Below are 13,122 nucleotides of genomic sequence, written 5' to 3' on the forward strand. Positions count from 1 at the left end.
GACGTAAGAATTTGACAGGTACAGGTTGGCGTTATGTGGACATGAGAACAAGAGGATGAGGGGGCAGGATGATTTCGGCGCATCCTCCATAACCTTAATTGCTTATTTAAAGGGGCACTGTCGACAGTTTCACTTCAAAAACTCAAGAGCCTAAAGACATATGAAAACTACGAATAGTGGTCCAATTTTGTTAAAAATCACCATGCAAGTGAACTAAAGCGATAAGTACAAGTGATATTATTGTGATGCCATCGGAAACTTTAGATCTCAACTTGATTAAACTTTTTCAAGCTGATTTTTTTAAGTTTTGTCCTTGTGGACTGGAAAAACACCTAAAAATTATTATGGCTCCCTTCTTTCTTCAACAACAATTTACTTTATATCTCCAACTTGATGTACTACTTGCATTTCATGTACGAGATATCCAGGTATTTGCAAATTTTAGTACTTTTTACCGAAAAGCATTAAAATGCCCGTGACAGTGTTCCTTTACAGGGGCTTTGTCACCGGGATTTTAGCAGATTTCTGAACAACCAAATTTATATTTGTGGTCGCTAACAAACCTAAAAATAATAGTTCATTTTTATGAATAATTACTATGTTAGAGCTTTGAAAATGTAAACAAGCGTCATTGGCTACGGATTGCTCGGATGGAAATGCGGATAGCAATTTGAAAGATGAAGCCTAATTTTTCAAATGGTTTCAGCGCATCTCCAAAAATCCGAGTATCTATAGCCAGTGACGTTTGATTTCTCTCAACAAATTACGGTTATAAAGCAATTCCTTTGGATGTTAAAATGATAATGATTTTCATGGGTTAACTTGGCTACACAAGTATAAATTTCAGAGCAGTTTAGACCAAAAATCTGCTAAAATCCTCGTGACATAGAACTAGGGCTCTCCCAAAGATGCTCGGCAACTTTTCATCTTTCGAGCTACTTTGTGCAATTTCTGGACCAAAGATTTCCGAAGATTGTCCGAGTGTTGTTCAAATGCTGTACGAACGTTTCCAATCATTTTCCAAACTTTTCCGAAGATAAACGAAATTTGGGAAAGAATCCCAAGCAAGTTCAGAAGATTTTTCATCTTTCGGATCATTCAGCATTAAAAACTCGTCAGCAAACATGACGTCATCGGTATGTATCTTCACTATTGTTCTCAGTGAAAGGAATCCTTGTAACTCAACAAATTTTTACCTGAAAGAAATGCTATTTACATTTTTTTGTTGCAGTTAAATTGCATTAAAATGCTTATAAATCTTACCTTCAAAGGGAAATAAGCACATATTTGGAGTTTTTTGCTTAAAAGAAACGTTTAGGATTATTTGAAGCAACTTTCGAGCAAATTTTTAGATATTGGAGCAACTTTTAAGGAAATTTCGAGGACCTTTTTGGGAAATAACGAGCATTTTTGGGACAGCCCTAGTTATAACTATAGTGAAACTTTGAAGATTTATAAAGATTAAGATTAATCATTTGTCAAAAATGTTTCCTTTGTGCTCGGCAAAAATAGATGACGTCATATCACTTGGGTCCCGAACAGCCTCCATCTTGAATCCACCATCTTGGATTTGTTAGTTTTTACTTGATGTCTGAAAATTCCAAAAGCTTACTACGAAGTAACACAAACCGGTGAAAGGGTGTAATAATGACCTTAACACTACTTGAAAATGCTCTTACAGATTTTTCTAGAATTTCGTACACCACTAGCGATTATACTATATTTTGATATATCAAAAAATTGAATACCAAGAGTCAATCTAGATTTCAGATCAGGTGTTTGAAAACAAAAGAAAACGACGATCGTTGCTATGGTAACCTTTCTTACAAAGTAACCAGCAAAAATCAAACTTAAGTCATATTTAGTCCACAAGTACGTGGGCAGATTTTGCTGTCTCCCCTGCTCTCAGGTGTAAATGGGGTTTAACATAAATCATCCTTTAATACAGCTGTCCTTTACAGGTCTTATTAAGCATTTTGTAGTCGAGGGTTTGCCATACAAACAGTATTAGCAAATACTTACAAACTTTTTACCGACGTTAAACAATCTCTTAATATATAAGGATGGTTAAAACTGAGAAAGAAAAATACGGATTACGAACGACAAACGTAAAAAATATGGCCAAAGTGTTTCAACACGCGTCGTCTGTAACGTAGCCCCTTTAAGCACTAATCTACGGTAATTTACAGTTTCTTAAGGATTTTAACCATAAGAAAAGTTATACTTTGATTTAAGAATCGGTGAGTATTAAGCCACAGTTTTGGGAAGCGCTCCATATACCCAAGAGTGAATTATCTAAGAGCAGGATTCTCGGTGCCCTAAGATAGTTTTTGAAATCTAATACTACGGAAAGAAAATGAAACAAAGAAAATTCAAGGTCATAATCTACTGTTTATTATTTTGTACATTGAGTCCTTGAGCGTCGCCTGGCGTTAAAAGGACAGATGCTGATGATGCTTTTGTACATTAGAAAAATTACAAGGTATCGTGGCATAGCTCATTTAAATCTTTGTTCGATTTAAACAAAGAAACACCTTGGCTTCTGTGCATCCTTTCTTCATAGTACTTAATCGTCATTCACGAGTTGGCTCATAGAGTCTTTGATGGAGTGATTGGATTCCAATCGATTGCTATTGAATGTTGCTCCTGTTTTGTGCACCTTATGAAATTAAATTAGGACGCCATATAGCACTTTTGGGAGCGGAACAGTTAAGTTATGGATTGAATGAGGAAGATACCATCGATTTTGTGTTTTTCTAGTGAATCTAATTTGCCAACATTCATAAATGATATTGTTTTAAAAGTTTTGTTTTAGTTGACATGGCAATACCTCTATCTTTGCCACAAATACACGCTTATCCTTTCATGCATTGTCGTAATTTAAGGTCCTTCAAATTAAGACTTCCTTTTGCCATGATTTGCCGATGTCAGTTTTTTTACATTCGAATCCGCTTCACAATCCTACCAATCAAGAAAGAAAGGTATAATTAATAACTTGTATCAAAACCCCAAAGGTTGCCATTCATTTTCATTTATCTAGTCGGCAATATATACGAAAGCAGTACCATTTCTTTCAAACTCAATTTTTGTATAATGAAAGCTAATTATAGTACCAATATCCAATGTAAAAAGAACCTTTTGTGACATTTAATACGTTTTATGATTACCGTAACTGTCATATAGGAAAACCACTGGCGTATGCTACTGATGATTTCTACAATCTCCGGTTTTTAGCTTAGTTAAACAACATCATTTTCATTAATGGTGTTTTTCGTAGAGGAACAAATGAAAAATCGTTAAAATTTTTGACAAGTTACCCCCATCAGCGGTAATGAACACTTAAGGTTTTTCATGCAAATTCATTTCCCAAGGAGATAAGAGATTTTTAGTGCTTGTTTTTGCCACATTAATGGTCTTTTTGATTCAATTGAAAACACCATATATCTTAATGGGATTTTTCGTTAAAACATACATGGGTCTCTTTATTGTTTTTCTTCATTCCTAATAGCCGGTGGGCAGATAAATTGTAGGGTAATAAATAATAATGTGTTTTTTCCGTAATTATTTCTCATATCTTCTTTAAGCAGGTGTTAACTTCTGTCCGTCGCGTTGTAATAAATCGATTTCGTACATCAACATTATACCGGCACTGATACTGTTCGTCTCTTACACTTACGTAGATTGGATCGATGATCGTTCAGGTCATGGACATGGCATATTCAGCTTCAGATATCACCAAAGCTGTTTTCCTTGCTATAATATTTGTTACAAATGTTGTGGGAAACACATTAGTAGCCTACGTTTTGACGAAATACAGAAAGCAACTTCTTAAAAATCGCCCAACCTATCAATTCATTTTTAACATAGTGCTTTCTGATCTCGTTGTTGGCCTCTTAACGATTCCATTCGAGTTCACCCGTGAACTTCTCGACGAGTGGATCTTTGGAACAGTGCTGTGCAAGATAGTCGAGTTTATTGAAATTGCTGTCTCTGGCACGGCGGTCTGTACTCACGCGTTGATTGCTTTTGATCGATATCGCAGCCTGGCTCGTCCATATCTGCCCAAGCTTGAAGGACGGCTTGTCAAGCGCATGATAACTTTATCGTGGCTTGTACCTGCCGTTTTAACAACTCCTTATCTTTACATGTTTAGCGTGCAAGAGATAGATTCCAAGATAATCTGTACACCGCTAGCACTTCCGATCAGTTGGCTGGACAAACTATATGAGGCAGTCGAGTTCGGCGTTGTGTTTTTCGCGCCATTCGTGGTCTTATGTTGGTGTTATTTTCATGTGGCATTGATAATGTGGGGAAGAAGCCCTTTGGTGGCAGCAGTGACCTTTCCAACTGCACCGCAATCTGTTGTTTGGCAGAACAAGAGGCGTGTAACACGGACTTCTGGTTTGGTTGCAGCAGCATTCACGGTGTGCTGGCTTCCGACTTTTGTCCTGAGCTTTGTTCGAATTATATCCGGCACGGAAAGTGTTCACCGAGGACACACTCTACACGAAATAGCCATGTTTGGGGCCTTCATCAACGAGGCGATTAACCCCATTATCTACTGCGCGTTCGACAGACATTTGAAAGCGAGAATTGGCCTACACACATTTTGTTCACATCTTGCAGAAAGTGCAGGATCAAGCAACATCGCTGATCAGACAAATAACACCGTAGATGAAAACACACTGAATCAAATGGATGTCAGAAACCTTCATGATACTACTTTGCCAAATGACAAACCAAGCCGGCCAAGAAACGAGACTATAAACTCTACATGCTCGATATTCCATTAATCAGCTTAAGAAAATACGTACGATAAACGATCGAGTAAGGAAGTATTGGACTGTCAAATGGATTACAGTTGTGGCTGACTCGTACGTTTTATCCATGACTGAAACTAATCTGATCGCATAGTCATTTTAGTAATTGCTTTATATCAGTCAAGTTAGTCAAACTAAAGCATGAAAGGCAAACTAAGATATAACACAATTCATTATTCGGTGACTTAAAAACTGAATTCCAATTTGACATTAATCATCAAAGGCTTAATCCTGCTTTCAGCAACCGGGGCTCGGTAAACAAAAACAAGACATGACTCTTCCGCTTTTAAGCAATGAAAAGCGTATACAATTTTTAGCTGAACGATTTCCTGCTTTTTAGGTTTTTTTATTTGAGAGGCAGCTTACTTATTCTCAAGTTATTTTGCCATATTTTCCTACATTTTGTGTGTAAATTATGGAGTGAAGCTGTAGTTTTTTAAACAAGTGTACGTACAAATCAAATTTGTTACCTCAAGAGATCAGAGCAATTTCACAACTCCTTTGATAGGAAAATGTGTATTGATATTACGGCCAAGTGAGATCAGCGCACAAAAATGAAGAGAATTTGGTTTTTTGCTCGTTGACATTGCTCGAAATGATCGTAAAAAGAAATACAAATTGCGCCTATAATACTAGCAAAAATCAGAACTTAATGGGACATTTTTCGAATATAAAAACGAAGACACTGTTTTAAACTTAATTGTAAGAATAGGGACTAATAGTTTAGCAAAAAATCTAAGAAGCCTATCATTAATGAGTTTCGGAACTATGAAGATTCTAGTTTCTTTTAAATATAACATTTCCTTTATCCGTGTGTACGTGAATTTACTCTCATTTGCATGTAGGTAGGTGTTTTAAAAAAGTGTATGTACCCATTATCGCGAAAATAAAGAGGTGGATAAACAATATCAACTTTGACTTATGTAAATATGCGCAATATTTTTCATTTTACAGTATCAGTGGCTTTAATTGCAAAGCCGTACTTTTAAATTGGTACAAGGTTTTAAAAGCTGATTTGAAGGAAACTGAAACATATAACAAAGATGTTTAATGCTACAAAAGATTAACTGATAAAAGTTGACCAATTTATCTTTTATACTCACAAAAGAGAACAAAACTTCCTGTGAAAAAGTCGTTTATTATTTTTATGCCTCTTTTCTTTCTACATTTCTTCAGCAACATAAATGAATAAGATTTTAAAAGCTGAGTTGAAGGAAACTGAAAAAAATATAACAAAGATGTTTAATGCTGCGAAAAATGTACTAATAACAATTGACCAATTTATCTTTTATTCTCACAAAAGAGAACAAAACTTTCTGTCAAAAAGTCGTTTATTTTTTATGCCTCTTTCTTTTTACACTTCTTTATGTTGCTAGGTACCTTAATATAATTTACTGCCGTTCTAGATCTTCCCTAAGCTTTCGTTGTCTCAGACGAAAACCCTTACCAAAACGATGTTCCTAAAATGAAAGGACACCTCGGAATCTAGGCGTTAAATCCGTCTTACCTCATGTGGCTCGAATACCTTATTCTTACAAATTTTCGAGCGTACTCAATTTCCAGAAAATTCGGTTGCCGAAATTCGCGAGCATAAATTTTCGTGATTGCAAGAGAAATTAGAGAGAAAGTGTATTAAATTTCGCGATTGTGCTCGTGTTTTCTGGATTAGTCGTCAAAGACTAAGAAAATTCTGAAAATATGCAAAGGTCTGACTCAATGTAACAACAAGCAACCTGCAAACGGACACTTTGGTGACTGTACTAGAGGTCTTGGCCAATTTACAAGCTAAAGAAAACAGTAATCAGAGAAAAAGTGCTTGTCTAAAACAAGACGGCAAGATATTTTCAAGGATAGGTTGCTGTAGTTCCAAACGTTTAAAATTCCTATTGTTTTGATATAAAATGTGGTATTAATTTTCGCGCGTTTAAATTTCGCGCAATGTATTTTTTTTTTCGCGCATATTAAATTTCGCTATTATTTTGAAATTAAATCGCAAAAATCGCGAAAATTAGTAAGAATCAGGTACACAAACGTGTTACTAGTACATTGAAATTGATCATTGACCATATTATATATTTCCTGCTGTTTTTTAACGATTTATAACAACAGTTATAGAGCTGGAATACGCATTTGATCAAGTGGAACTCGTGCGCCAGCCAGACTGGCATGCTGACGGAAAAATGAAAAAAAGGGTAAATACTACGCTGGAGTAAAAAAAAAGTAAATAAAAGCTCGCACACATTGCCGGGATGTGATCAACAGCAGGAATGCCCTTCCTGTACCTGCACACTTTAACCAGCCAGATCTTTCCCTCTTTCCCTGTAGGATATGAAGGTCGCTGTCCTGAAGGCCGGCCTGGTAAACCAACAGCACCACAAGAAATAGGAGATGAGATATATCTTCAAACACGAAACTCTGGCTTCGAGTGGACTAAACCACGACTTAAGTATGGCGGCAAGCGTGGCCGAGTGGTTTAGGGCGCTGGTGTTGTAATCCGGAGGTCACCGGTTCGAGGCCTGCCCTTGCCTCTAGCTGGATTTGTTTCTCGGTTGTCCCGACACAGGGGGGCCATACAAGCGGCGTGACTGTTTGTATGTTCGAAATATAAAGAAATGTATAAGGATTTTGAAATCGTCTTATTATCGTTAACTTATTTCGAGTAAACGTTTATTTTGAACTTAAACATAGACATTACTCGAAATAAGTTAACGATAATAAGACGCTTTCAAAATCCTATACATTTCTTTATATTTCGAACATACAAACAGTCACGCCGCTTGTATGGGCCCCCTGTGGTCCCGAGTTCAAATCCTCGACCACGCTTTGTATATAGCCAACTAGTCTGCCTCCTGCCAGTTGGGATTTTTAACCTTGTTATGTTCATTTATAAATTATTGGTTTCCTCTGTTTCAGTGGCATGCCTGTAAACTAGCTATCTCGTTGAGATATGAAGCTAAGTGCATGACCACTATAAACACATTTTAATTTTTTATTTTTTATTTATTTTAAGCCGGTTTTGCGTGAAATGACTTCTTTGTCTTATCGCGCGCGCGATAAATACTCGAGTTATACAACGAACTTTTTAACGGCGAAATAGTTTTGTCCCCCTGAAGAGGGCAGCATTGCCGAAACTTCGGGAACAGTTTTTTGACTACAGCGTAGTATTTACCTATTTTTTCATTTATACATTTGGCACCTACGCTTCGCAGGGTTTCTAATATTGATCATCCTGCTGACGGAAAATCCTCATCAAAGTCCAGTTGGACATGGCACTTATTAGCGAACGGACATGACATATAATGTTGAAGTTTTATTCCGTATTCTAGCAACATCTATAGACCTAAAGAAGGCTGTTCATTCCGAAAATATTGATAACGAATCTAACACCCGCTTTGTATCAGCTTTGCAGTATAATAGTGTGTGGAATTTTCTCTGTTCAACCGCGGCATCCAGTTGAACTGGTTAGATCTTTTTTTTCTCTGAGGTCCGACCTGCAATTAAGACTGGTTCTTTAATCTGCTGTCCATCACGAAGAATAAGAAAGATCCCGCTTCAGTGCATGTAATTGTCCTGCAAATGATGCAAAAAGTTGTAATTGGACAGCTGTAAATGGACACCTAATTGACAAATAGGCGCGTAGAGAGCCAATGAGAATCGAGTTTGATCGTAGCACGAGTCAAGTTCGAGCCCGAGTCAACTTCGAGTCACGAGTCAAGTTCGAGTCAAGTTAAATTTCTTTTTTTTTTTGCAGTTTTATTTTTAATTGCTGTGTGAAAATTATATACGTACCGGAGGTATAAGAACAGCAAGATTTGAGTCATTTGACCTCTTCTTTCAGTTTCACTGTCGATTGCGACAGTTTAGTCCTGCATTTGTTCGCAACTGCTTTTCAAACGTTCCTCGGCATTCATAATAAATTTTCCTCACAGATTCCTACCTGTATTAATTACACACAGCTGAGGCAGAGGTTCCATTTCAACAAGAAAGCGTGAAAATTGACGCGAAGTTCAAAAATATTAGCCCTTCTTGACTCGAGCGCCATCTTGTTTTATCCACAGGGATCCCATACAAGAAATCAAACATTCTAGCCCATTCTCTCCACGGCCAAATTGGTGGAGGACATGTTGTTTACCTGTCAAACAGTTTATATCATTTCTTGCGTCAGAATAACCACGTCCAATGTATTTTTGTGTGTGTGCGGGTTTTACAGAGAGAATTTGCCTAAGATTTTCGAAGCACCTCATACCTGTGAATGGAAACATTATCAGTCTTGAAAACGCAGCAAACGTTTTGGAAACTTGAACGACAATTCTGTCGCTGGTGAGTTGAAAATCGTTTCGTGTCAAACCAAACAACTGATGTTTATCTTACCTATGCGACATTGTTTGACAATAACAATTACGGTATTGTCAAACGATATTATTGAAAAAAAAGTGACTCGAACTTGACTCGTGACTCGAAGTTGACTCGGGCTCGAACTTGACTCGTGCTACGATCAAACTCATGAGAATCGATAATTTTCCAGAAGATATTATTACCGACGAGGACGAGATCAAGTAACAATTAGTGTTCACATTTGCACTATCGTTTGGACCCGGTTTTCAAACAAGTAATAGCGAAGTGTGCGAGTAGTAACGTCACGACTCAGACAAGACTCAGACAAACAAACCGAAATGGCGGACGATTTTCCTAAAACACTTTCTAAAGCAGCTAGTATTCCTAAAGACTTTTATAAAACAAACAATTCGCTTAGATTCCTTCTGTTTCTCTCAGAACACGCTTATGTTTTTTAAGCCTTTGGCGGTTATATTCATTTGCATCCTATTTTTAGATCTCGCGCGCTTCGCTATTAGGAATAGGTGCTTAACCATTACCAAAAAGAAAATCTTCAAACAGATAAGAATTTTTTAATCTTTATTTTTGCAGGGTTACTCTATCAGTTTTACAGTTTTAAAACTGTTATCAGCGGAGCTCATAATAAAAACAATAAATAAAAAATACGTTATCCCTTCAGAATGTCTGAACGTTAAAAAATAAAAACAAACAAAGATCGTCGTTGAAAATTCCAGAAAAAGTGAATATATTCGATCTTTCAATTTTTTTTTTAAATAATAATAAAAAGCATATTTGGAATAATATTCAAAGTGCCACACGGAAAATTATATAAAATCATTATTATTCGGCTCCTTGATGCCATTTCTTGTAATAAGTAATAACTTTTGAAGTATTGAAAAGGTGTTATTAGTATTATAATACGTAGAAGTCCACACTTTCAAAACACGGACCAAAAAGACTGACAATCATCCCTGTAAAGCTCCATGTTAATTCCAGTTGCAGCTTGATTCTTTAAAAAATAATGCAAGAGTCGCGCGCAAAAAGGGGAGAAGACAACTTGAAAAAGAAAATTTAAAATAAGAAGAACATTATTATCTACTTATTTCTCAGTAATTAAAGGAAGCGCTGAATTAAATTGATAAGAGGTTTTGAAGAATACATTCTAAATGAAACGTGTTCCGATGGACCGAAAATGCACGGTGCTAATTTATAGTGATTGTCAATTCATTGCGTCCGATCGATGTTGAAAATAAACAGATATCACGAGGTTTTTTTACAAAGCATTAACATTGACATCATTGAAGCTGTCTTATTTAGGACTGGCGCAAAATTGTAGATATCAAAGAACACTATACACTCGTATAGCCAACAGAACCTGATGGGGAAAAACTATAGATATCCACCTGTATTCGTTTCATTAAAAAAGGAAATCTAATAGCTATAGTGTCAAGGTCGCTCTGTTCAGTCTAGAGAGTACTGTCTTACTTGTCTAGGGACAGAACTTGGTGGAGGACCAAATACTAAACTTTACGTTTTGTTTTTGTGAAAGTCGATTTTAATATTAGCGGCTTTAATCTCAACGGCTGCAGATAAATCACATTGATATGCACACTTCTCCGTGGATTATGATACATTTTTTATTCACCTGTATTTGTCAAATTTTGACTGTGGGAATAGATTTTTTTAGTGTCAGGACCGCTCCGGCTATTTCACAGACTACGAACTTTTTATGCTTGAGACTTGAATCCTATAGTTATAGTAAATATAAAAATGTTTATGGTACATAATAAAAAAGGTCAATTTTAAAATCTTCGTTATGTAGATTTTTGTAAAAATTATTATGACGTAAGGTCAAATTTTAAACGCACTTGGACTTAATAGCGCGTGTGCGATTTTTTTTCTTATTGAAAAAAAGCCATTGAATTTTTGTATGTCAATGGCCACGTTTGGCAGCATATTAAATTTCCGTGGGAATGTATTCAATCAAGGCACTACTCTGAAATTATAAAACAAAACTACTAAACTTTTGTTACAAGAACTTAAAAATAAACCGCAGGCAAAAGAAAAGCCGAAAAGCACGTCAATTCCTTAAAATCTAAAGACTAATCTATCTTTTCGTGTTAATGTATTTACAGTGTACACAAAAAGCAGAAAGTAGAAAAACAATTATCCTTTGTTTTGGGCTTGGAAATTTGGAATCTTTTAAGCAAATTACAAACACGAATTTCGCGCCGAACACGGAGATGACATTTTAAAATGCATGACATTTAAAATATAAGAGCTCGAGAGTTTTATTGCACGGCACAAACCTCTAATTGTTGTGAGTAAATCTCACTAATAAACACAGTTTGCCATACATTATGATATATTTTTAATCTTATCCACCTGTATTCGTTTACTTTTTACTGTAGAAAAAGAGTATTGTAGGGAAATAAATATTAATGTGTTTTTTTCCGTAATTATTTGTCATATCTTCTTTAAGCAGGTGTTAACTTCTGTACGTCGCGTTGTAATAAATCGATTTCGTACATCAACATTATACCGGCACTGATACTGTTCGTCTCTTACACTTACGTAGATTGGATCGATGGTCATTCGGGTCATGGACATGGCATATTCAGCTTCGGATATCACCAAAGCTGTTTTCCTTGCTATAATATTTGTTACAAATGTTGTGGGAAACACATTAGTAGCCTTCGTTTTGACGAAATACCGAAAGCAACTTCTCAAAAATCGCCCAACCTATCAGTTCATTTTTAACATAGTGCTTTCCGATCTCTTTGTTGGCCTCTTAACGATTCCATTCGAGTTCACCCGTGAACTTCTCGACGAGTGGATCTTTGGAACAGTGCTGTGCAAGATAGTCGAGTTTATTGAAATTGCTGTATCAGGCACGGCGGTCTGTACTCACGCGTTGATTGCTTTTGATCGATATCGCAGCCTGGCTCGTCCGTATCTGCCCAAGCTGGATAGAAGGCTTGTCAAGCGCATGATTACTTTATCATGGCTTTTACCTGCCGTTCTAACAACTCCTTATCTTTACATGTTTAGCGTGCAAGAGATAGATTCCAAGATAATCTGTACACCGCTAGCACTTCCGATCAGTTGGCTGGACAAACTATATGAGGCAGTCGAGTTCGGCGTTGTGTTTTTCGCGCCATTCGTGGTCTTATGTTGGTGTTATTTTCATGTGGCATTGATAATGTGGGGAAGAAGCCCTTTGGTGGCAGCAGTGACCTTTCCAACTGCACCGCAATCCGTTGTTTGGCGGAACAAGAGGCGTGTAACACGGACTTCTGGTTTGGTTGCAGCAGCATTCACGGTGTGCTGGCTTCCGACTTTTGTCCTGAGCTTTGTTCGAATTATATCTGGCACGGAGAGTGTTCACCGAGGACACACTCTACACGAAATAGCCATGTTTGGGGCCTTCATCAACGAGGCGATTAACCCCATTATCTATTGCGCGTTCGACAGACATTTGAAAGCGAGAATTGGTCTACACACATTTTGTTCGCATCTTGCAGAAAGTGCAGGATCAAGCAACATCGCTGATCAGACAAATAACACCGTAGATGAAAACACACTGAATCAAATGGATGTCAGAAACCTTCATGATGCTACTTTGCCAAATGACAGACCAAGCCGGCCAAGAAACGAGACTATAAACTCTACATGCTCGATCTTCCATTAATCAGCTTAAGAAAATACGTACGATAAACGATCGAGTAGTGAAGTATTAGACTGTCAAATGGATTACAGTTGTGGCTGGCTCGTACGTTTTATCCATGACTGAAACTAATCTGATCGCATATTCATTTTAGTATTTGCTTTATATCAGTCAAGTTAGTCAAACTAAAGCATGAAAGGCAAAAGATATAACACAATTCATTATTCGGTGACTAAACAACTGAATTCTAATTTGACATTAATCATCAATAGCTTAATCCTGCTTTCAGCAACCGGGGCT

At 36.8% G+C, this 13,122-nt stretch overlaps 2 protein-coding genes across 2 annotated transcripts; both read left to right on the top strand.

Annotated features, from left to right (window-relative positions):
• Positions 1 to 3,701: 3,701 nt before the first annotated feature.
• Positions 3,702 to 4,828, top strand: LOC144658741 (mu-type opioid receptor-like). Its single transcript, XM_078519206.1, has one exon. It carries the CDS (start codon positions 3,705 to 3,707, stop codon positions 4,791 to 4,793), a length of 1,089 nt encoding a protein of 362 aa, XP_078375332.1. The 5' UTR covers positions 3,702 to 3,704; the 3' UTR covers positions 4,794 to 4,828.
• A 6,922-nt stretch (positions 4,829 to 11,750) lies between these two features.
• LOC144657836 (mu-type opioid receptor-like) lies at positions 11,751 to 12,846 on the top strand. Its single transcript, XM_078518199.1, has one exon. The coding sequence runs from the start codon at positions 11,758 to 11,760 to the stop codon at positions 12,844 to 12,846; it is 1,089 nt and encodes a 362-aa protein (XP_078374325.1). The 5' UTR covers positions 11,751 to 11,757.
• The last annotated feature ends 276 nt before the right edge of the window (positions 12,847 to 13,122 follow it).

Source organism: Oculina patagonica, chromosome 6, assembly GCF_052425735.1.
Source record: "Oculina patagonica isolate OP01 chromosome 6, crgOcupat, whole genome shotgun sequence".
Lineage (NCBI taxonomy): Eukaryota > Metazoa > Cnidaria > Anthozoa > Scleractinia > Oculinidae > Oculina > Oculina patagonica.